The following is a 25,308-nucleotide window of genomic DNA, read 5'->3' on the forward strand; positions in this document are numbered from 1 at the left end:
GTTCTAGTTCAGTTCTAGTTCAGTTCTAGTTCAGTTCTAGTTCAGTTCTAGTTCAGTTCTAGTTCAGTTCTAGTTCAGTTCTAGTTCAGTTCTAGTTCAGTTCTAGTTCAGTTCTAGTTCAGTTCTAGTTCAGTTCTTGTTCAGTTCTAGTTCAGTTCTAGTTCAGTTCTAGTTCAGTTCTAGTTCAGTTCTAGTTCAGTTCTAGTTCAGTTCTAGTTCAGTTCTAGTTCAGTTCTAGTTCAGTTCTAGTTCAGTTCTAGTTCAGTTCTAGTTCAGTTCTAGTTCAGTTCTAGTTCAGTTCTAGTTCAGTTCTAGTTCAGTTCTAGTTCAGTTCTAGTTCAGTTCTAGTTCAGTTCTAGTTCAGTTCTAGTTCAGTTCTAGTTCAGTTCTAGTTCAGTATTAGTTCAGTTCTAGTTCAGTTCTAGTTCAGTTCTAGTTTAGTTCCAGTTCAGTTCTAGTTCAGTTCTAGTTCAGTTCTGGTTCAGTTCTAGTTCAGTTCTGGTTCAGTTCTAGTTCAGTTCTAGTTCAGTTCTAGTTCACTTCTAGTTCAGTTCTAGTTTAGTTCTAGTTCAGTTCTAGTTCAGTTCTAGTTCAGTTCTAGTTCAGTTCTAGTTCAGTTCTAGTTCAGTTCTAGTTCAGTTCTAGTTCAGTCCTAGTTTAGTCCTAGTTCAGTTCTAGTTCAGTTCTAGTTCAGTTCTAGTTCAGTTCTAGTTCAGTTCTAGTTCAGTTCTAGTTCAGTTCTAGTTCAGTTCTAGTTCAGTTCTAGTTCAGTTCTAGTTCAGTTCTAGTTCAGTTCTAGTTCAGTTCTAGTTCAGTTCTAGTTCAGTTCTAGTTCAGTTCTAGTTCAGTTCTAGTTCAGTTCTAGTTCAGTTCTAGTTCAGTTCTAGTTCAGTTCTAGTTCAGTTCTAGTTCAGTTCTAGTTCAGTTCTAGTTCAGTTCTAGTTCAGTTCTAGTTCAGTTCTAGTTCAGTTCTAGTTCAGTTCTAGTTCAGTTCTAGTTCAGTTCTAGTTCAGTTCTAGTTCAGTTCTAGTTCAGTTCTAGTTCAGTTCTAGTTCAGTTCTAGTTCAGTTCTGGTTCAGTTCTAGTTCAGTTCTGGTTCAGTTCTAGTTCAGTTCTAGTTCACTTCTAGTCCAGTTCTAGTTAGTTCTAGTTCAGTTCTAGTTCAGTTCTAGTTCAGTTCTAGTTCAGTTCTAGTTCAGTTCTAGTTCAGTTCTAGTTCAGTTCTAGTTCAGTTCTAGTTCACTTCTAGTTCAGTTCTAGTTTAGTTCTAGTTCAGTTCTAGTTCAGTTCTAGTTCAGTTCTAGTTCAGTTCTAGTTCAGTTCTAGTTCAGTTCTAGTTCAGTTCTAGTTCAGTTCTAGTTCAGTCCTAGTTTAGTCCTAGTTCAGTTCTAGTTCTAGTTCAGTTCTAGTTCATTTCTAGTTGAATTCTAGTTCAGTTCTAGTTTAGTTCAGTTTCTTCTGGAAACATTGTACATTTAAATGTTTCGCAGTTATTTTTCTATAATTTTTTATTATTGCATCTACATCCACGACTTAAATGTTGCCTTAAGTGTTAAAGCCTTGTTGTTTACATGTAGATTTACGTTTAATTTTTTTTCTTCTGCTGTTTCTTGTTGTAAGCTTTTATATGTACTTGTAGTAAGTTATTTTGCTATTCTTTCATTTACAGCAACACATCCAAAACGAAGACAGACAATATGTAAGTATTAAAGAAAACTTTACAATATTGTAATTTATAAGTTTATAGTAGTTGCTTGACTTTATAGTTCGTTTATGTATGAATAAAAAGAGAGAATAAGTTTGTGAAAAAAAGAACACTTACGCATTGATGGGCTCAAATACAAAATGACTATTTGATTTTTTATTGTTGTGTTTCCCAAAAGGAACAGAAGGATAAAAATGCAGGCAATTTCTTAAGGGGAAGCTGCTATAGAGAAGTTAAGTAATACAGAGCTTTTTCGAAATGAAATATGGAGCTCCAGTAGAGGGTTCCTTCTCTTATCTTTTGCAATTGTTGCCATATTCCGTTAAATGCATTCAAATAAATATTTTAATATAATTTTATTTTTATGTTGTTTTCCAGACATTTGCTTCTACTATTAAAAATAGTTTACGAAGTGATAAAATTTATTTGAAAATAATAGTGAAAATTTGAATTTAAGAGGGAGCTTAAGCAGTTAAAGACAATATTGAGTATAAAATTTTATAAATCAATAAGAATTTAATTTATTGCCACCTGAGGGCAAACAAATAAAGAAGGTGTTTGAGGTCAATATGTAAACAGAATATAAGCGGCAGGCGTTTTTTGAATTAAGGTTATTTTTAAACACACAAAAAAGCTAACTTCTATTATTTTTTAAAACAAAGTTTATTTAAAATTTTATTATATGCTCTTCTCGTTTTGTCGCTTTTATTATAAATTTTTTTAGCTTTTTTACCTTCATTCCAATTTTTTTTTCAAAAAAATATTTATGCATGAGTATTCCATGTAATTTCAGTGTTCAGTACTCCATATATTCTTTTTTAATAAACTCTGAGCATAAAAATTTTTGACACGCAACATCCATATGACAATATAACTGTCAAAATGACACTTGTAGATAAAATAACAACAAATAACATTTATGTATAAATAAAAGATGCCAACACTAGTATTGAAGGCGAAATAGTGGCAAAAAAATGCAAAAAAAAAAAAAAACGAAATAAATATGAATAAAATGAAATTATTGAAACGTGAAATGATACAACACGCAAAAGCAATATCTATTTTTTATGACAAAAAGATTCACCGTAAAGAAGGAGATTTTTAGGAGGGAGGAAAAAACGTAGAGATTTAAATTGTCAAATAAAAATTTATGAAAATACGACATGGAAGAAGTTATGTGAAACTGCTGCAGTTGCATGGAAACTGAAACACTTTAATCAAAGAACTAGAACATAGTTATAGAGAGAAAAAATGGACATTTTCGTAAAAAAACTTTTTTCAAGATAAACTTTTCTTTTGCGAAACTCTTGTTAGAAAATCTTTTTTAACGAAAATCATTTTTTGAAGAAACTTTTATGAAGAAAACGCTATATAACTAGACTATGACTAGACTATGACTAGACTATGACTAGACTATGACTAGACTATGACTAGACTATGACTAGATAGACTAGACTATGACTAGACTATGACTAGACTATGACTAGACTATGACTAGACTATGACTAGACTATGACTAGACTATGACTAGACTATGACTAGACTATGACTAGACTATGACTAGACTATGACTAGACTATGACTAGACTATGACTAGACTATGACTAGACTATGACTAGACTATGACTAGACTATGACTAGACTATGACTAGACTATGACTAGACTATGACTAGACTATGACTAGACTATGACTAGACTATGACTAGACTATGACTAGACTATGACTAGACTATGACTAGACTATGACTAGACTATGACTAGACTATGACTAGACTATGACTAGACTATGACTAGACTATGACTAGACTATGACTAGACTATGACTAGACTATGACTAGACTATGACTAGACTATGACTAGACTATGACTAGACTATGACTAGACTATGACTAGACTATGACTAGACTATGACTAGACTATGACTAGACTATGACTAGACTATGACTAGACTAGACTGGACTATGACTGGACTATGACTGGACTATGACTGGACTATGACTAGACTATGACTAGACTATGACTAGACTATGACTAGACTATGACTAGACTATGACTAGACTATGACTAGACTATGACTAGACTATGACTAGACTATAACTAGACTATGACTAGACTATGACTAGACTATGACTAGACTATGACTAGACTATGACTAGACTATGAATAGACTATGACTAGACTATGACTAGACTATGACTAGACTATGACTAGACTATGACTAGACTATGAATAGACTATGACTAGACTATGACTAGACTATGACTAGACTATGACTAGACTATGACTAGACTATGACTAGACTATGACTAGACTATGACTAGACTATGACTAGACTATGACTAGACTATGACTAGACTATGACTAGACTATGACTAGACTATGACTAGACTATGACTAGACTATGACTAGACTATGACTAGACTATGACTAGACTATGACTAGACTATGACTAGACTATGACTAGACTATGACTAGACTATGACTAGACTATGACTAGACTATGACTAGACTATGACTAGACTATGACTAGACTATGACTAGACTATGACTAGACTATGACTAGACTATGACTAGACTATGACTAGACTATGACTAGACTATGTCTAGACTATGACTAGACTATGACTAGACTATGACTAGACTATGACTAGAGTTAGTTAGTTTGTTAGTTAGTTAGTTAGTATTTAGTTAGTTAGTTAGTTAGTTAGTTAGTTAGTTAGTTAGTAGTTATTTAGTTAGTTAGTTAGTTAGTTAGTTAGTTAGTAGTTAGTGTTAGTTAGTTAGTTAGTTAGTTAGTTAGTTAAGTTAGTAGTAGTTAGTTAGTTAGTTAGTTAGTTAGTTAGTAGTTAGTTAGTTAGTTAGTTGTTAGTTAGTTAGTTAGTTAGTTAGTTAGTTAGTTAGTTAGTTAGAGTTAGTTAGTAGTTAGTTAGTTAGTAGTTAGTTAGTTAGTTAGTTAGTAGTTAGTTAGTTAGTAGTTAGTTAGTTAGTTGTTTAGTTAGTTAGTAGTTAGTTAAGTTAGTTAGTAGTTAGTTAGTTAGTTAGTTAGTTAGTTAGTTAGTTAGTTAGTTAGTTAGTTAGTTAGTTAGTAGTTAGTAGTTAGTTAGTTAGTAGTTAGTTTAGTTAGTTAGTTAGTTAGTTAGTTAGTTAGTGAGTAGTTAGTTAGTTAGTAGTTAGTTAGTTAGTTAGTTAGGTTAGTTAGTTAGTTAGTTAGTTAGTTAGTTAGTAGTTAGTTAGTTAGTTAGTTAGTTAGTTAGTTAGTTAGTTAGTTAGTTAGTTAGTTAGTTAGTTAGTTAGTTAGTAGTTAGTTAGTTAGTTAGTTAGTTAGTAGTTAGTTTAGTTGGTAGTTAGTTAGTTAGTTAGTTAGTTAGTTAGTTAGTTAGTTAGTTAGTAGTTAGTTAGTTAGTTAGGTAGTTAGTTAGTTAGTTAGTTAGTTAGTCGTTAGTTAGTTAGTTAGTTAGTTAGTTAGTTAGTTAGTTAGTTAGTTAGTTAGTTAGTTAGTAGTTAGTTAGTTAGTTAGTTAGTTAGTAGTTAGTTAGTTAGTTAGTTAGTTAGTTAGTAGTTAGGTTAGTTAGTTAGTTAGTAGTTAGTTAGTTAGTTGTAGTTAGTTAGTAGTTAGTTAGTTAGTTAGTTAGTAGTTAGTTAGTAGTAGTTAGTTAGTTAGTTAGTTTAGTAGAGTTAGTTAGTTAGTATTAGTTAGTTAGTTAGTTAGTAGTTAGTTAGTTAGTTAGTTAGTTAGTTAGTTAGTTAGTTAGTTAGTTAGTAGTTAGTTAGTTAGTTAGTTAGTTAGTTGCAGACTGAACTATCCCCTTTCTCCCAATAACTCTCTATCAGGCGTTCTCTAGAGAAGCTCTGTGGGTCTTCTTTTCAATAATTAATTCAAATCTCACATTTTAAAACAATAATTAATATTAAGTAATCTATTTTGTCATTAAAACCCTATTCCATTTCTTTTTTAATTACTAACTTATATCTTGTTTAACCTAAATTCTAAGAATCTTCCCCCCACTTATTAGAAATTATGTTAATGAAGCTTTAAGTTTAAGCAGCATAACATTCATTAGTTTTAAAAAACATATATAATACATTATTAATTATGCATATTAAACCTTAACAACAACCTAAAATTATTAATAAAAAATCTCTGATAGAAATCTCTCAAAAAAAGTCAAAGCAAGAAAACAAACAAAATGCGCATGCGTGCAGTTCACAAACGAGTTTTGTGTTTAAAAGACAAAGAGTAAGGTAAGCAATCACCTGTCATTAAATAGAAAAACTGTAGCTGCTCTTTGTTTAGAAGGTAAACAATAATAAATGAGAGCAATAAAGAGGGAGAAAGCCAAACTATGTTGAGTAAGAGAGTTTAAACAGCATTTTGTTTAAGAGTAGTGTCAGCTGTTTGCTAGATCTTTTAGTGTTTCTGGTTTTATGCTCTGGCTGTGAGCATTTCAGCTTATTCTTTGTTTTCAGCTGGCTGCTAAGTCATTCACCTTTTTTGGTTGTTGCTGTTATCTTTTCCCATTTTAAACTATTATTAGTACTTGTAGTACATTAAATTATAATGCGTTTTGACTAATCACAGTTTCTAAAAAAACACCCTAAACAAAGTGTTTGTGAACAGGGCATGAATGAAGCTGAATAGCTTCTTTCTAAACTGTAGCATTTTGTTAATATAGATAGTTTTTTTTGTTATTGTTAGTTTTTAAGTGTGTTTGTTATTTGTTCAAAAAACATTTCACATTATGTTAAATTTACTTTTTTTGTTGTTAAACAAATGGTATAAAAATTAACAGTTATAATGAAAATTATACGTTTTGTTTAAAAGAGCGGAAGAAAGAAAACAAAAAAAAAAAACTTTTAAATAGATAATACCTGTTAAAAAGTTTTTATTTCTCAAAACCAAACTGATTATTTGAAAATTAAATATAAAAGAAAGTATTTAAAAAATAAAATCAATAGATCAGATCTAAAATGTTTAGGTTTTATTGCTAAACTTTTATCAAAGGTTTATAAAACAAATTATCATACAAAATGGTGAATATCCTTAGATTTTAATTACAACAAATGAATAATAACAACATTCACCTAATTTTTCTCAAAACCTAAACCAACACACCAACACAAATATTTTTTAATTAAAATTTAAAATGACCCGATAATTGTTTAGTTTAGGTAGCAAGTAGTTGCTTTACATTTAATTTGCAACACTTTCATTTATATCTATGTACGCTCACACACTAACATACTCATCCTGCAGTAATTGTTGTTAGAAAATCAAAATGTTCAACGTTTATATAAAATATTTCCTTTACATTTAAACTTTCAGCTCGAAGCAGACTTATACATATAGTCCGGGCTACGATTAGTTTGTATTTATTTTTAGCATCCATATCACATACCAGAAACTCATCATACACTGACAGAACTACACACAACTAGCAAGCAACTCCCGGCAGTGTAATTTAGAAGAAAACACAAAACTACATCTAAATGTTAGAATTAAGAATAAAAGGCAAATTGAGGGGGAATTAGGGAAACAAGAAAAATAATAACCATTAGTTTGCAAACGTACGTATCAAACAATTTACACTTTGTTATAATTTATAAGTTCTTGATGTTGATTTGAGGTTTAAATGGAAAGTAATGGCAGTAAGTTGAAACTTTGATAAGATATGGAACATATGAGCTATTGTTGAGTTCTAGTTCTGTTCTGTTCTAGTTCTGTTCTAGTTCGTTCTAGTTCTGTTCTAGTTCTGTTCTAGTTCTGTTCTAGTTTGTTCTAGTTCTGTTCTAGTTCTGTTCTAGTTCTGTTCTAGTTCTGTTCTAGTTCTGTTCTAGTTCTGTTCTAGTTCTGTTCTAGTTCTGTTCTAGTTCTGTTCTAGTTTGTTCTAGTTCTGTTCTAGTTCTGTTCGTTCTGTTCTAGTTCTGTTCTAGTTCTGTTCTAGTTCTGTTCTAGTTCTGTTCTAGTTCTGTTCTAGTTCTGTTCTAGTTCTGTTCTAAATCTGTTCTAGTTCTGTTCTAGTTCTGTTCTAGTTCTGTTCTAGTTCTGTTCTAGTTCTGTTCTAGTTCTGTTCTAGTTCTGTTCTAGTTCTGTTCTAGTTCTGTTCTAGTTCTGTTCTAGTTCTGTTCTATTTCTGTTCTAGTTCTGTTCTAGTTCTAGTTCTGTTCTAGTTCTGTTCTAGTTCTGTTCTAGTTCTATTCTAGTTCTATTCTAGTTCTATTCTAGTTCTGTTCTAGTTCTGTTCTAGTTCTGTTCTAGTTCTGTTCTAGTTCTGTTCTAGTTCTGTTCTAGTTCTGTTCTAGTTCTGTTCTAGTTCTGTTTTAGTTCTGTTTAGTTCTGTTCTAGTTCTGTTCTAGTTCTGTTCTAGTTCTGTTCTGTTCTGTTCTAGTTCTGTTCTAGTTTGTTCTAGTTCTGTTCTAGTTCTGTTCTAGTTGTTCTAGTTCTGTTCTAGTTCTGTTCTAGTTCTGTTCTAGTTCTGTTCTAGTTCTGTTCTAGTTCTGTTCTAGTTCTGTTCTAGTTCTGTTCTAGTTCTGTTCTAGTTCTGTTCTAGTTCTGTTCTAGTTCTGTTCTAGTTCTGTTCTAGTTCTGTTCTAGTTCTGTTCTAGTTCTGTTCTAGTTCTGTTCTAGTTCTGTTCTAGTTCTGTTCTAGTTCTGTTCTAGTTCTGTTCTAGTTCTGTTGTAGTTCTGTCTAGTTCTGTTGTAGTTCTGTTCTAGTCTGTTCTAGTTCTGTTCTAGTTCTGTTCTAGTTCTGTTCTAGTTCTATTCTAGTTCTGTTCTAGTTCTGTTCTAGTTCTGTTCTAGTTCTGTTCTAGTTCTGTTCTAGTTCTGTTCTAGTTCTGTTCTAGTTCTGTTCTAGTTCTGTTCTAGTTCTGTTCTAGTTCTGTTCTAGTTTGTTCTAGTTCTGTTCTAGTTCTGTTCTAGTTCTGTTCTAGTTCTGTTCTAGTTGTTCTAGTTCTGTTCTAGTTCTGTTCTAGTTCTTGTTCTAGTTCTGTTCTAGTTCTGTTCTAGTTCTGTTCTAGTTCTGTTCTAGTTCTGTTCTAGTTCTGTTCTAGCTTCTGTATCTAGTTCTGTTCTAGTGTCCTGTTCTAGTAAATTCTGTTCTATTCTGTTCTAGTTCTGTTCTAGTCTTTCTAGTTCTGTTCTAGTTCTGTTCTAGTTCTGTTCTAGTTCTGTTCTAGTCTGTTCTAGTTCTGTTAAGTTATGTTCTCGTTATGTTCTAGTTCTGTTCTATTAGGTTCTAGTCTGTTCTAGTTCTGTTCTAGTTCTGTTCTAGTTCTGTTCTAGTTCTGTGTAGTCTGTTAGTTCGTTCTAGTTCTGTTCTAGTCTGTTCTAGTTCTGTTTCTAGTTCTGTTCTAGTTGTTCTAGTTCTGATTCTAGTTTCTTTTCTAGTTCTGTTCTAGTTCTGTTCTAGTTCTAGTTCTATTCTAGTCTGTTCTAGTTCTGTTTAATTCTGTTTTAATTCTGTTCTAGTTCTGTTCTAGTTCTGTTCTAAGTTCTGTTTCTAGTTCTGTTCTAGTTCTGTTCTAGTTCTGTTTAGTTCTGTTCTAGTTCTGTTCGTTCTAGTTCTGTTCTAGTTCGTTAGTTCTGTTCTAGTTCTGTTCTAGTTCTATTCTAGTTCTTTTGTATCTCTGTTCTAGTTCCGTTCTAGAGTAGTTCCCTAAAATATCGACCAATTCCTACACATTACCACCGTTCATTATTTGTTTCCTGTATAACTACTTCTTACTTACTTTGCAAACTCTACACATTACCAATTCACATCTCTCTCGATGATTCTGATTGTGTGGATACTAAATAAGAAGATGAATACACACCAACATTACTTAAATTGTATTGTGCTGCCAAGGAGCAACAAGAACGCTAGTAAGTGTATATCTTAACAAAAAATTACAATACAATAAAAACAAAACAGGGTTTTTTTCCTCTGGTTTTCATATAAAATACTATGACGAGTGTCTAGAAGTACGAATGAAAGAAGTATGTATTCATTCCACGTTATACTACTATTCATACAAATATAATATTTAAGACATAATGATGCACTTTACACAACAGCAAACGTATGCTCAGACGGTAGATGGATGGATGACTAGATGGATGGATATGATGTTGGTCTTTTTTTGTGGATTCATATAATTTTGTTTCTTTATTTCGTTTTTTGTTTGCTCCTTGTATACATCATCATGATTTTATTTTCAGTATGCACTTTACAAACACAACATACCACAGATTAATGTTGCTAAAATTTAGTTTGCATATGTGTGTGTTTGTGATAACCAGGGTTTGATGTATGTATAGTGCTGGAGTACTGTTTGATATAGTTTGTAGAAAAATTAAACCATAATGGTATAAAAGGACAAACAAGGAAATCAAAGTTGTTAAGAGTTTCTAAGAATTTTAGAAAATACCCATTGATCAATTCTCCAATTTAACTTTGAATATTGATTTTAGCTTATTTTTCTCTATCATCACGAACTTTAACTTAGGGTTAATTTTCGTTATGGCTTTAGTTATATAAGATGTTTGAGTTTTGCCTAACTTTGATTATAACCCCTCCAGTCGTTTAGATAATTTTAATGTTGCTGCTCAGTGGTCCTGTGCTGCTGTTGCATATTTTCTTCACACAGAAATTTGGCTTAACTTTGTGTTGTGTTGATTTAAGTTTGTTTTGTATATGTGGTGTTTTTGCCACAAAAACATACTTAGCTATTCACTTATATACAGATTGCATATAAGCCTTAAATCACTTAGAACCCTTCAATAATGTTTATATCATTAACCATTTTGTTCATAAACCGGAATTTAGAGTTAGGACACTTTCGAAATAAATGAGGGTATATTTTGCTCAGTTCACGTGTACCCGTTAACACAAACATTAGTTTTACTCTCGCTCTTATTACTAATACAGTAGTATTAAACAGAAGAGGCTACCAGAATTGCATACAGATTTATTTTATTAATAAGATGAAGATGTATTGAGAGAGAAGCCGCTATAATGTTTCTAATTTCTAGAAACAGAACTAGAACAGAACTAGAACAGAACTAGACAAACATAACGAACTAGAACAGAACTAGAAAGAACTAGAACAGAACTAGAAACAGAACTAGAACAGAACTAGAACAGAACTAGAACAGAACTAGAACAGAACTAGAACCGAACTAGAACAGAACTAGAACAGAACTAGAACAGAACTAGAACAGAACTAGAACAGAACTAGAAAGAACTAAAACAGACTAGAACAGAACAGAACTAGAACAGAACTGGAACAGAACTAGAACAGAACTAGAACAGAACTAGAACAGAACTATAACAGAACTAGAACAGAACAGAACTAGAAGAACAGAACTAGAACAGAAACTAGAACAGAACTAGAACAGAACTAGAACAGAACTAGAACAGAACTAGAACAGAACTAGAACAGAACTAGAAACAGAACTAGAACAGAACTAGACACAGAACTAGAACAGAACTAGACAGAACTAGAACAGAACTAGAACAGAACTAGAACAGAACTAGAACAGAACTAGAACAGAACTAGAACAGAACTAGAACAGAACTAGAACTAGAACAGAATTAGAACAGAACTAGAACAGAACTAGAACAGAACTAGAACAGAACTAGAACAGAACTAGAACAGAACTAGAACAGAACTAGAACAGAACTAGAACAGAACTAGCATAGAACTAGCATAGAACTAGCATAGAACTAGAACAGAACTAGAACAGAACTAGAACAGAACTAGAACAGAACTAGAACAGAACTAGAAAGAACTAGAACAGAACTAGAACAGAACTAGAACAGAACTAGAACAGAACTAGAACAGAACTAGAACAGAACTAGAACAGAACTAGAACAGAACTAGAACAGAACTAGAACAGAACTAGAACAGAACTAGAACAGAACTAGAACAGAACTAGAACAGAACTAGAACAGAACTAGACACTAGAACAGAACTAGAACAGAACTAGAACAGAACTAGAACAGAACTAGAACAGAACTAGAACAGAACTAGAACAGAACTAGAACAGAACTAGAACAGAACTAGAACAGAACTAGAACTAGAACAGAACTAGAACAGAAACTAGAAACAGAACTAGAACAGAAACTAGAACAGAACTAGAACAGAACTAGAACAGAACTAGAACAGAACTAGAACAGAACTAGAACAGAACTACGAACGAACTAGAACATAACTAGAACAGAACTAGAACAGAACTAGAAACAGAACTAGAACAGAACTAGAATAGAACTAGAACAGAACTAGAACAGAACTAGAACAGAACTAGAACAGAACTAGAACAGAACTAGAACAGAACTAGAACAGAACTAGAACAGAACTAGAACAGAACTAGAACAGAAACTAGAACAGAACTAGAACAGAACTAGAACAGAACTAGAAACAGAACTAGAAACAGAACTAGAACAGAACTAGAACAGAACTAGAACAGAACTAGAACAGAACTAGAACAGGAACTAGAACAGAACTAGAAAACTAGAATAAACTAGAACAGAACTAGAACAGAACTAGAACAGAAACTAGAACAGAACTAGAAACAGAACTAGAACAGAACTAGAACAGAACTATAACTAGAACTAGAACAGAACTAGAACAGAACTAGAACAGAACTAGAACAGAACTAGAACAGAACTAGAACAGAACTAGAACAGAACTAGAACAGAACTAGAACAGAACTAGAACAGAACTAGAACAGAACTAGAACAGAACTAGAACAGAACTAGAAACAGAACTAGAAAGAACTAGAACAGAACTAGAACAGAACTAGAACAGAACTAGAACAGAACTAGAACAGAACTAAACAGAACTAGAACAGAACTAGAACAGAACTAGAACAGAACTAGAACAGAACTAGAATAGAACTAGAACAGAACTAGAACAGAACTAGAACAGAACTAGAACAGAACTAGAACAAACTAGAACAACTAAAACAGAACAGAACTAGAACAGAACTAGAAATTTGCTATTGTTTTATTCACAACTATTTCTAGCTTTATTCGGTCTTTTACATGACATTCCACGTATGTTATAAATAGAATTCGCACTTGTCGTAACTTAACTTTTTCTTCATTCTACTACATTATCATCATTCGAAAAACATCGTTATAATCAACATTATCACCAACAACTCATACACATTTTTATCTAAGAGATGCAAAGCTTTTGTATCATTTACTTACGACTGTATTGTAGTTGTCATTAGTTCAATGAACCTGTCATACAATTTAAACACTACTAAACATATTCACACAAATACGAGAGTATATTTAAAGTGCTATCGTATATTTTAACATTCTGGATAGTTGAAGCTGGAATGGTACTTGGTGTTTAGAACCTGAGCTGTTAGAGCTTGAGTAAATGTTTGTGTCTGTGTATAGCTGTAGTTGGTTTTGTTATTATTATTATTATTATTATTGTTATTTTTACAGTCTATAGAATACGCATCCATCTAAAGAACTGTCTCAATAACTCGTCAGTTAGACAGTATATAGTTTTTTTTTCTTTCAATTTTATTGCTGTTTTCAAGCACAAGCTAAAATGTGTCCATTTGTTTGTTTTTTTTTTTTTTTTGTTTACAGAAACGTATTTTATTTATGTTTGAGTCTGTCTGTCGATTTAATTGTCTTTCTGTTTGTTTGTAGGAATAAAAAAAAAACTTTAGTCACGAGGGGCAATAGACTGCTACTGTCTAATACCCCTGATTGCTCAGGTACTTAACAACTGTTGTAGTCCAGTTGCAATACAGATCTTGCTCAGTTCTTAATTAGTCCTATTTTGGCTCTAGTTCAATTCTGTTTAAGTTCACGATAACTTTAGTTTGAGCAAAGAACAACAAAAAGTTTTATTTAAGTGAGTAGGAAAATTCAATTGACCGAAAGTAGCGTACATACTTTTCATTTATATTGCTCTTACTTTGATGCTTTGTTACAGTAACTGATTGTCTGTCAGACTTTTCTGTCTGTCTGTCTTTCATTTTATTTGTATAATATTTCTTCGTTCTTTTAAAACATCATCACAAACGTCGTCGTCACCATCATCATCATTATCATCTTCGTCATTGTTACAGTTCTCTTATTTATAGTTGTAGTAATAGAAAAAGTAACAAATAATATAGACTGAATGCTCGTTCAGAGTTTTGTGGTTTTAGAGCATCAAGTGTAAGCTTGAGCACCTACTTCATCCATCCATCCATCCATCCAACGAACTAACTATTCATATAAAACCCAAACAACAAACCATGTTATAACACAGTACAACCATCCATCCATCCATCTGTTCTATTCTTTTGTTTTTAACATCTAGTTAAATTTAATATATTTTTTTTTTGCTGTTTTCGTAACATGTTTTCTTTCAATTCAACACAGAACTCTTGTAATAAATACCATCTAGATTTTCATTATACGATTTACGCAATTGCGTTATTGTCTATTCTTTGGTATGAATATCTCTAAGTATGAAGATCTCCAAGTATGACTAGCTGTGTGTATAGCTATTTGTCTGATGTAAACTTTTATTTTGGTTAAGGGAATAGAAATGTTACCGAGTGCCAAAATTTTTATATTTTGAAAGGCAACAAAGTTGCCAGCACATGCCAGACAACCATAGGTTTGAACTTTAAACTTTTAAAGTTATTTAACAAAATTAGAAGTTTTGTTTACTTGGCAACCCTTTCGATATATTTCTTACATTTGCCTGTTTACTTAGTGTTATTAGTCCCCATGTAATTTGAAGTCTACTATTTGGTTTAGTTATGTATTATTTTAAAAAATCTTAAGAATTTTCATAACATTTTTAACATACTTAAGTGCTACAGACCAAAATGTACTAGAAGATTCTATGTTTCTTAATTAATATGTAAGTTAAATTTGTAATAGAAATTCCAGGAAATTACTAAGAGTATTTTCAACAAAATGTACAACATTAGTTAATTCTTTTCTGGCTCAGTTGTAGTTAAGTTCTAGTTCGTTAGCAGCTCAGTTCTAGTTTACTTAGAATTTCAGTTCTAGTTGTTCTAGTTCTGTTCTAGTTCTGTTCTAGTTCTGTTCTAGTTCTGTTCTAGTCTGTTCTAGTTCTGTTCTAGTTCGTTCTAGTTCTGTTCTAGTTCTGTTCTAGTTCTGTTCTAGTTCTGTTCTAGTTATGTTCTAGTTCTGTTCTAGTTCTGTTCTAGTTCTGTTCTAGTTCTGTTTAGTTCTGTTCTAGTTCTGTTCTAGTTCTGTTCTAGTTCTGTTCTAGTTCTGTTCTAGTTCTGTTCTAGTTCTGTTCTAGTTCTGTTCTAGTTCTGTTCTAGTTCTGTTCTAGTTCTGTTCTAGTTCTGTTCTAGTTCTGTTCTAGTTCTGTTCTAGTTCTGTTCTAGTTCTGTTCTAGTTCTGTTCTAGTTCTGTTCTAGTTCTGTTCTAGTTCTGTTCTAGTTCTGTTCTAGTTCTGTTCTAGTTCTGTTCTAGTTCTGTTCTAGTTCTGTTCTAGTTCTGTTCTAGTTCTGTTCTAGTTCTTATAGTCTGTTCTAGTTCTGTTCTAGTTCTGTTCTAGTTCTGTTCTAGTTCTGTTCTAGTTCTGTTCTAGTTCTGTTCTAGTTCTGTTCTAGTTCTGTTCTAGTATCTGTTCTAGTTCTGTTCTAGTTCTGTTCTAGTTCTGTTCTAGTTCTGTTCTAGTTCTGTTCTAGATTCTGTTCTAGTTCTGTTCTAGTGTCTGTTCTAGTTCTTTCTAGTTCGTCTAGTTCTGTTCTAGTTCGTTCTAGTTCTGTTCTAGTTCTGTTCTAGTTCTGTTCTGTTCTGTTCTAGTTCTGTTCTAGTTCTGTTCTAGTTCTGTTCTAGTTCTGTTCTAAGTTCTGTTCTGTTTCTAGTTCTGTTCTAGTTCTGTTCTAGTTCTGTTCTAGTTCTGTTCTAGTTCTGTTCTAGTTCTGGTTCTAGTTCTGTTCTAGTTCTGTTCTAGTTCTGTTCTAGTTCTGTTCTAGTTTCTAGTTCTGTTCTAGTTCTGTTCTAGTTCTGTTCTAGTCTTTCTGTTCTGTTCTAGTTCTGTTCTAGCTCACTCCTAGCTCTCTTTTAGTTATGTTCTGTTTTATCTCTCTTTTAGTTCTGTGTCTAGTTTCCGTTTTTGTGCTGTTTTTGTTCTGTTCTTGTCTGCTCATTTCCGTCGAAATTCTTATTATTAATTTGTGTAAAATATCCAGCCTAATATCAACAAAATATTTCATTAATATCTATATGAGAAATCTAAAATTATAGCAACATTATTAAAACATATTCTTATTGACATATGAAACACAAACAAGTACTTGTTATCAAAATTTCAACAGACCTTGTTCTTAAACATACTGAATTCAAATGCACAATGTAAAAGAGATATGCTTATAATAGTGTGCGGCGTACGAAACTTCAGGGGTCAAAAATTAAATTAATTAAATTAAAATTAACCTTAATACTACCTCTGTCTTAGCTCCATCTATATTTTACGTTAATTGTTTAAGCCTTCAAAAGCTATAAATTTATGTCTGATAGATTATAAAATTGTTGGAAGTATGTTCTCTTTGTGCCGACCATTAGTTTACAACATACCCTTTTACAGATAATATTAATAATGATTCATAAATTCCCAAAACGAAAAGGAAAATATTGTCTAGTCAGTCAAAAACCAAAAGCTAAAACTAACAAAGGCGTGTCTTGTCTCCTTGGTAAGTTAAAGGATAGTACTTCCAGACTCATATTAGTGTAAACACATACATTAAGCTTAAAGTTAAGGTATGTATGTGTATGAACATTAGTACCTTTATAGTTACGTCTAACTGGAGTGTTATTAAAAACAAGGAGCAGTGAGTGTTGCTGTTACTATTTGCTATTATTCTTAGTTTTGTTGTTGAAATTCCACAAAAAACAAACAATACTAAGTCAACAAATAAACTTTATACTATAAAAGGGGAAAAGATGGACAGAAGGAGAACAGACCAGACAGGTTATGTGGGGAGACAGTAAATATTTGGATGAAATTTATTTGATTAAATTTTATTTTAATTTTCAAGAAAAATTAAGTAGAAACAATTTTGGTTGAAAATTGTAAACATAAAATTATGTTTTATTTCCTTTGTATTTTGCTGTGGGTATACTTCCCCTCTTAAAGTCATCATTATATTATTAATAGTTATATTAAATTACCTTAAAGCATAGAGGAAGCAAACATTTTTTCTCAATTACTTAGAGAAAATATATTAGAAGAGTTATACTATTAGAAAAATAATAAAATGAATATTATAGAAAAGTTGCGTTTATGGGAAATAATTATAAAAAATCATTAACATCATGATAGAGCAGAATAAACAAATTTAGGTTTAAGGAATTTTAGTTAGAAAAGAGGTTATTTAAAGAAATTTTTCCCACAAAAGTGAACAAGGGGGTAAATGAGGCCAAAACTCAGACATTGAAATGTCTACCTGAATAAACTGAACTATGCAATAGACTATAGACTAGACTATAGAATTGACTACAGAATAGACTATAGACTAGACTATAGACTAGACTATAGACTAGACTATAGACTATACATAGACTAGACTAGACTATAGACTAGACTATAGACTAGACTATAGACTAGACTATAGACTAGACTATAGACTAGACTATAGACTAGACTATAGACTAGACTATAGACAAGACTATAGACTAGACTATAGAATAGACTATAGACTAGACTATAGACTAGACTATAGACTAGACTATAGACTAGACTATAGACTAGACTATAGACTAGACTATAGACTAGACTATAGACTAGACTATAGACTAGACTATAGACTAGACTATAGACTAGACTATAGACTAGACTATAGACTAGACTATAGAATAGACTATAGACTAGACTATAGACTAGACTATAGACTAGATTATAGACTAGACTATAGACTATACTATAGACTAGACTATAGACTATACTATAGACTAGACTAGACTAGACTATAGACTAGACTATAGACTAGACTATAGACTAGACTATAGACTAGACTATAGACTAGACTATAGACTAGACTATAGACTAGACTATAGACTAGACTATAGACTAGACTATAGACTAGACTAAGACAAGACTATAGACTAGTCTATAAAACAGACTATAGACTAGACTATAGACTAGACTATAGACTAGACTAGACTATAGACTAGACTAGACTATAGACTAGACTATAGACTAGACTATAGACTAGACTATAGACTAGACTATAGACTAGACTATAGACTAGACTATAGACTAGACTATAGACTAGACTATAGACTAGACTATAGACTAGACTATAGACTAGACTATAGACTAGACTTTAGACTAGACTATAGACTAGACTATAGACTAGATTATAGACTAGACTATAGACTAGACTATAGACTAGACTATAGACTAGACTATAGACTAGACTATAGACTAGACTATAGACTAGACTATAGACTAGACTATAGACTAGACTAGATAGACTAGACTATAGACTAGACTATAGACTAGACTATAGACTAGACTAGACTATAGACTAGACTATAGACTAGACTATAGACTAGACTATAGACTAGACTATAGACTAGACTATAGACTAGACTATAGACTAGACTATAGACTAGACAATAGACTAGACAATAGACTATACTATAGACTAGACTATAGACTAGACTATAGACTAGACTATAGACTAGACTATAGACTAGACTATAGACTAGGCTATAGACTAGACTATAGACTAGACTATAGATTAGACTATAAACTAGACTATAGACTGTACTATAGATTAGACTATGGTCTAAAGACTAGACTATGCACTTGACTATAGACAGGACTATAGACTAGACTATAAACTAGACTATAGACTGTACTATAGATTAGACTATGGTCTAAAGACTAGACTATGCACTTGACTATAGACAGGACTATAGACTAGACTATAAACTAAACTATAGACTGGACTGTAGGCTAGACTATAGTCCTTAAACTATACTATAGTCTATAGACTAGACTATACTCCTTAAACTATACTATAGTCTAGACTAAAGACTATTGACTAGACTATAGAGTAGGCGATGGATTTGACTAAAGACTAGACAAGACTATAGACTATACCATAGACTGATATTTTTCTTCTGCTAGTAATTTTATGTATCTTTCGCTTACAAATGGTTAATTTGTTTATAAGCCTTAACAGGAAATTTATTTTTTTTGCTTAATTGCTTAAGTTAAGGTGGTCACTGTGATGTTAGCTATACAATAAAAATGACTTAACAAAAAAATGTTTAATAAAACCTTAATAGGCTTTTTTTATGGCTCAAAACATTAACTTGCCTTAATAAAATAACACAAATAAATGTTAACAACAATAATGATTTATAATCATTACAAAAAAATATTTCTAACAAATTATGATTAATTACATAATTTTCTTAACAACCCTCTTGCTATTCTATTTACAGTCCAATGATTATACATATCAAAATACTTTGGGTAGACGTTCGACATTGGGTGCCTACTATCACATGAACAATCAACCCTCCTACAGCAATGATCACAGTATAAATAATCAATATGGCTACAATACCTGGGGTATATGGCGAGATGGTCGCAATTTGGCTCCCTCTACATTTTCGGCTAAACCCCATGCTCACTATCAAAAGACTAGATCTTTTTCTATTATCTTGACTACAGCAGCTTTTATAGTTTTACTAGCGGTCATATCAATAGCGGGTTTGGCTTTCTATTTTAGTTCCATTAAAGGCAATATGGAAGATCGTGAGTTTTATTTTTTTTACTTTTTTTTAATAAAAGCTAAATTATTTTATATTTTCAGCTGTTTTGGGTTTTGAGGGCTCTTTTCGTATAGCCAAGGGCGATCTATTTTCCACCGGCTTGAAATACAATCATACCACCTCGTATAAACAAAAAATTGAATTTTATAAAAGATTTGTGGAAAGAGCTTTAACGGATCAGGGTTTACAGCCTTTGCGTACGGATGTTTGGGGCTTTGGTGAGGGTCCCTTGATCAAGGTTAATTTTAGAACATTTTTTGATGTGCGAAAATTGCCGCAGTAAGTTTTTCAAATAGATTTTCTTATACAACTATGTTGACTAAATAATCTTTAATCCTAGAAATATTCATAATGTTGAGGAATTTATAAAAGAAGCCATTTTTCTGGAAACCACCGCTGTGAAGTCTTTGTATAGATCTTTGCGCATAGATGGAGATTCGGTGGAAATTAAACGTATTTTGGATGAGCAAGTGGTTAAATCGGCATCACTGTTTAAAGATGCAGTAAGTATTTAAAAGCTTTTGATGAACTAGACTTAGGACTAGTCTAATCCTTTTCCATTCCAGCATACGGTGCCCACCAGTCAAACTCAACTGGAGAAGAGATTAATGAAAAAGACCGGCAATCCACCAGCACTCATCAATAAACCCTCTTCCAGTTCCAGTTCCAGCAAGGGACGTACTCCGTCCAAACCCCACTCAGCCGATGATGAACCAGATGTAGATGTTGAAAATGCTCCCGTTATACAAGGATCCTTTGAAGGATCATTTGAGATAACAAAAACCGATGCTGATATTGCACTAAAGAAAACTACTCCTACTAGAGGTCACACTATGGGTACTTTAGCGCCTAAGGCGGTAACTCCCTATGCTTTGAGAGTAAAGCCCAAGAAGCCAGGTATTGAGAAATTGACAACTATAGTGCCACAACAACAAACTGTTACAAGTACTAGGGGCACTACAACCTCAACGACGACTACAACTACTACAACGACAAGCACCACCACTACAACGACGCCCAAACCCACTACGACTACTAAGAGAACAACTACCACAACAACGACCACTACACCTAGGCCTACTACTACCACAAGCACAACTACCACTACAACACCTGCCACCACCACGACAACTCCTTCTACGACTACAACAACTACTAGAAAGCCTACAACAACAACCACTTTAGCGTCTACTACTACTCCTCACAGTCTACCTCCAGTGCCACCCATGAATCATCAAAATTATCCCACACATACCTCACCTTCCTCTCCCTCACACTCTTTGCCACAATTAGATCAAAGTCTGTTCACTTCCGTGCCCGTATTGGACACCCAACCCTGGCGCCCTATACACCGTGAAGTGCCCGAATTCTTACCTGGACCACCACCTTCATTCCCCACCAAAACCCTACCCACTTTACAAATGCCTACCATGTCTACATCTTTACCTTTAATGCCACCAGTGGGTCCTGTCATAAATGAGGAACCACCACGTCGACGTATAGATGAAATAGAATTACCATTTTTGCCTGAGGAACCCAGACCTCCGGTGCCGATGCTGGAACCTTTCAATGCCGGAAAACCTATTATGGATTCTTATAAACCTAATTTCTATGGTCCCGGCTTTAGGAAACCCGATTCCACTATGGATATGAAAAATTCCCAGGAATTAATGTTTTATCATAGTTTTGGTAATCCCGTTTTTATGCCCGGCTCTGAAGGTATTGAACGTTTGGGAGCTGGTGCCTCGGTGCAGCCACATCCTCTGCCAGTGCCTTTAATCGATGAGGTAGTCATACCACCATTTAAACCTTTGAAACCGGGTTTGGCGGCTAAGAACCGCTGGCATTTGACATGGCTGCTGACAGTGAGAAATTCGAACACTTGGGGGATGGTGTTATAGCCAAGAAACAGGAAAATACCACCGTGGTGCCAGAGAGTACAGTGAGTTCAATGGAAAGTAGTAGCAAACAGGAAAACACGGAGAAGGATGCATCATCTACCCCAAAGCCCAACAGTGAAGATGCGATTGATACATCTTCGGCCACTTCGGAATTGGCAGATAAGATAGGCGAATTCTTTATGGATCTTTTGGATTTACCTAAAGATGAGGTAGCTAAAAACAAGCAACAACCTTTGGAGTCCAGAATAGAACCAGAGGAAGAGGAAAGTGCTACAGAAACCAGCAGTAAAGAAGATGTTGAGGATGTGAGTGATACTACCTTAAGATTTGTGGCAGATGAGTCCACCGAGTCCAGTACAGCGGAAGTAATCTCTAGCCCTACCTTAACTACAAGCACGTCCACATCCTCCACCACCAGCAAACCCAATTTCTTAAATCTTAAGGAATTAATCTTGCAAAGAAACCAGTTGAATAATCAAAACTTAAAGAAATCCAGCAGTGAAAGTTATCGTAATACTTCTAGAGTAACAAGCACCACTACCATCAGCACCACTGCCAAAACGACTACTACCACTAGGCCTCCGATGACCTCAACGACTAAACATTATAAAATCAAACCCTCTCAAAGTAAACCACCCACTATGTTGGATGATTCCAATCTTTTCCCCTCACATTCTAAATGGGAGTTTGTCAACAACTCGGCAGGCTCTCAAGCTGGTCACACCGGCAACATGCGTAAAGTTTTCAATACCACTTTGCAAGCCTGGGTCTCAGAGGATGTTGAAAAACTGAGAATTTCACTTTAAACGATTTGAAGACGAAAATCAATAATGCCACTAACATACAAGATATCTCGCTAATCTTTGATACTTTGGCCTCTAAACTGGGCATAACACCCAGTGTACCCACCAAAGTGCCACCATTTTCCTACAACAAACTAAAGCAAACACAAAATAATGAAATGAGGTCAAGGCCTACAACCACCACAACTACTAGAGCTACCACAACACCCCGAACCACAACCACTACTCGAGCTACTACCGCAAGCACAAAAATGGACTCTTCTGATAAAACCACAGCCTCCACTACTCCAACACCTTATGGTGACTTGGTATTCGAAAGAAGAGAACCTTTTATAAAACCCATGTCTAGTTTTATTGACGATTCCTCTGCCGAAGGCGTGGGCGCCGCTATACCTGTAGTGGGCGAGGCGGAAGTTGAAGTTATTGATCCCACTAAATATGAAGAAATGTTAAGATCCTCACAATTTGCTGATTCAACAACCACAGAAACTACACCAAAACTGGTGACCCTATTACCCGTCAGATCTAATTCGGGCATTAGGACCTATAAACCTTTCACAGAATCGGCTAGAAGTAACTCTGACTCACCCAGTACTTTATCCAGCATAGCTTCCTCAACATCTTCCTCATCAGTTGAGTCCGATTCAGCAGCCAGCTCTCCAGCTGTAACTGTATCAGTACAGTCGTCTTCCTCATCATCCTCCTCAACATCTACAGCTGCGAGAAAAAAGTCAGGTGCTGTAGTGAGTAAAACGAATTCTTCTGCCACAAGATCGGGTATAACACGAAGAAAGAATGCCAATCAAAGTAGAAGATTTCCTCCTCCCGAAGCGGTTATAAGAGGTGGTCTAAAAGTAACGGTTTAAATAAGTAGGTCGAGAAAAAAGTAGAGCTTGAAGAGTAGTAGGAATAGGACAGGGTGTTTTTGTTTAATGAAAAGTGATTTATTGATTCGAGATTAGTTATAAGTTTATCCGAAATACAATGTGCTGAGAATTATTATGTTTAGAAATTAAATTAAATCTAAGTAATTCTTCCTATTTAAGTTCATTTTCAACTTTTTTTTATGGTGAAAAATGTTTTTTTTATTTAACACACAAACGCAGCAATTCTATCCATAGAGCTCCGCTTAGATGTAGTTCAGTTCTAGATCAGTTCTAGTTCAGTTCTAGTTCAGTTCTAGTTCAGTTCTAGTTCAGTTCTAGTTCAGTTCTAGTTCAGTTCTAGTTCAGTTCTAGTTCAGTTCTAGTTCAGTTCTAGTTCAGTTCTAGTTCAGTTCTAGTTCAGTTCTAGTTCAGTTCTAGTTCAGTTCTAGTTCAGTTCTAGTTCAGTTCTAGTTCAGTTCTAGTTCAGTTCTAGTTCAGTTCTAGTCGTTCTAGTCAGTTCTAGTTCAGTTCTAGTTCAGTTCTAGTTCAGTTCTAGTTCAGTAGTTCTAGTTCAGTTCTAGTTCAGTTCTAGTTCAGTTCTAGTTCAGTTCTAGTTCAGTTCTAGTTCAGTTCTAGTTCAGTTCTAGTTCAGTTCTAGTCAGTCTAGTCAGTTCTAGTTCAGTTCTAGTTTCAGTTCTAGTTCAGTTCTAGTTCAGTTCTAGTTCAGTTCTAGTTCAGTTCTAGTTCAGTTCTAGTTCAGTTCTAGTTCAGTTCTAGTTCAGTTCTAGTTCAGTTCTAGTTCAGTTCTAGTTCAGTTCTAGTTCAGTTCTAGTTCAGTTCTAGTTCAGTTCTAGTCTAGTTCAGTTCTAGTTCAGTTCTAGTTCAGTTCTAGTTCAGTTCTAGTTCAGTTCTAGTTCAGTTCTAGTTCAGTTCTAGTTCAGTTCTAGTTCAGTTCTAGTTCAGTTCTAGTTCAGTTCTAGTTCAGTTCTAGTTCAGTTCTAGTTCAGTTCTAGTTCAGTTCTAGTTCAGTTCTAGTTCAGTTCTAGTTCAGTTCTAGTTCAGTTCTAGTTCAGTTCTAGTTCAGTTCTAGTTCAGTTCTAGTTCAGTTCTAGTTCAGTTCTAGTTCAGTTCTAGTTCAGTTCTAGTTCAGTTCTAGTTCAGTTCTAGTTCAGTTCTAGTTCAGTTCTAGTTCAGTTCTAGTTCAGTTCTAGTTCAGTTCTAGTTCAGTTCTAGTTCAGTTCTAGTTCAGTTCTAGTTCAGTTCTAGTTCAGTTCTAGTTCAGTTCTAGTTCTGTTCTAGTTCTGTTCTAGTTCTGTTCTAGTTCAGTTCTAGTTCTGCTCTAGTTCTGTTCTAGTTCTGTTTCTAGTTCTGTGCTAGTTTCTGTTCTAGTTCTGCGTCTAGTTCTGTTCGAGTTCGGTTCTAGTTCTGTTCTAGTTCTGTTCTAGGTCTGTTCTAGTTCTGTTCTAGTTCTGTTCTAGTTCTGTTCTAGTTCTGTTCTAGTTCTGTTCTAGTTCTGTTCTAGTTCTGTTCTAGTTCTGTTCTAGTTCTGTTTCTAGTTCTGTTCTAGTTCTGTTCTAGTTCGGTTCTAGTTCTGTTCTAGTTCTAGTTCTAGTTCTAGTTTCTAGTTCTAGTTCTGTTCTAGTTCTGTTCTAGTTCTGTTCTAGTTCTGTTCTAGTTCTGTTCTAGTTCGGTTTCTAGTCTGTTCTAGTTCTGTTCTAGTTCTGTTCTAGTTTCTGTTCTAGTTCTGTTCTAGTTCTGTTCTAGTGCTGTCTAGTTCTGTTCTAGTTCGGTTCTAGTTCTGTTCTAGTTCTGTTCTAGTTCTGTTCTAGTTCTGTTCTAGTTTCTGTTCTAGTTCTGTTCTAGTTCTTGTTCTAGTTCTGTTCTAGTTCTGTTCTAGTTCTGTTCTAGTTCTGTTCTAGTTCTGTTCTAGTTTCTGTTTTCTTAGTTCTGTTCTAGTTTCTGTTCTAGTTCTGTTCTAGTTCTGTTCTAGTCTGTTCTAGTTCTGTTCTAGTTCTGTTCTAGTTCTGTTCTAGTTCTGTTCTAGTTCTGTTCTAGTTCTGTTCTAGTCTATTCGAGTTCTAGTCTGTTCTAGTTCTGTTCTAGTTCTGTCTCTAGTTCGCTTCTAGTTCTGTTCTAGTTCTGTTCTAGTTCATTCTAGTTCTGCTCTAGTTTTGTTCTAGTTCTGTTCTAGTTCTGCTCTAGTTCGGCTCTAGTTTTTCTAGTTCTGTTCTATTCTGTTCTAGTTCTGTTCT

At 33.8% G+C, this 25,308-nt stretch overlaps 1 protein-coding gene across 1 annotated transcript; it reads left to right on the forward strand.

Annotated features, from left to right (window-relative positions):
• Positions 1 to 1,669: 1,669 nt before the first annotated feature.
• On the forward strand, positions 1,670 to 23,314 carry LOC119613340 (mucin-12; the record flags this gene model as incomplete). The annotated part of the gene is given in 7 exon segments (XM_037969358.1): positions 1,670 to 1,699; positions 19,154 to 19,469; positions 19,528 to 19,765; positions 19,827 to 19,989; positions 20,053 to 21,322; positions 21,325 to 22,167; positions 22,170 to 23,314. Coding segments are annotated over 7 exon segments (3,747 nt in total), but the record flags the coding sequence as incomplete, so codon positions are not given.
• Positions 23,315 to 25,308: the final 1,994 nt, after the last annotated feature.

The sequence above is a fragment of the Lucilia sericata genome, unplaced genomic scaffold, assembly GCF_015586225.1.
Source record: "Lucilia sericata isolate MDLA Ls3-8-SP2 unplaced genomic scaffold, ASM1558622v1 Contig002072F_arrow, whole genome shotgun sequence".
NCBI classification, from domain to species: domain Eukaryota; kingdom Metazoa; phylum Arthropoda; class Insecta; order Diptera; family Calliphoridae; genus Lucilia; species Lucilia sericata.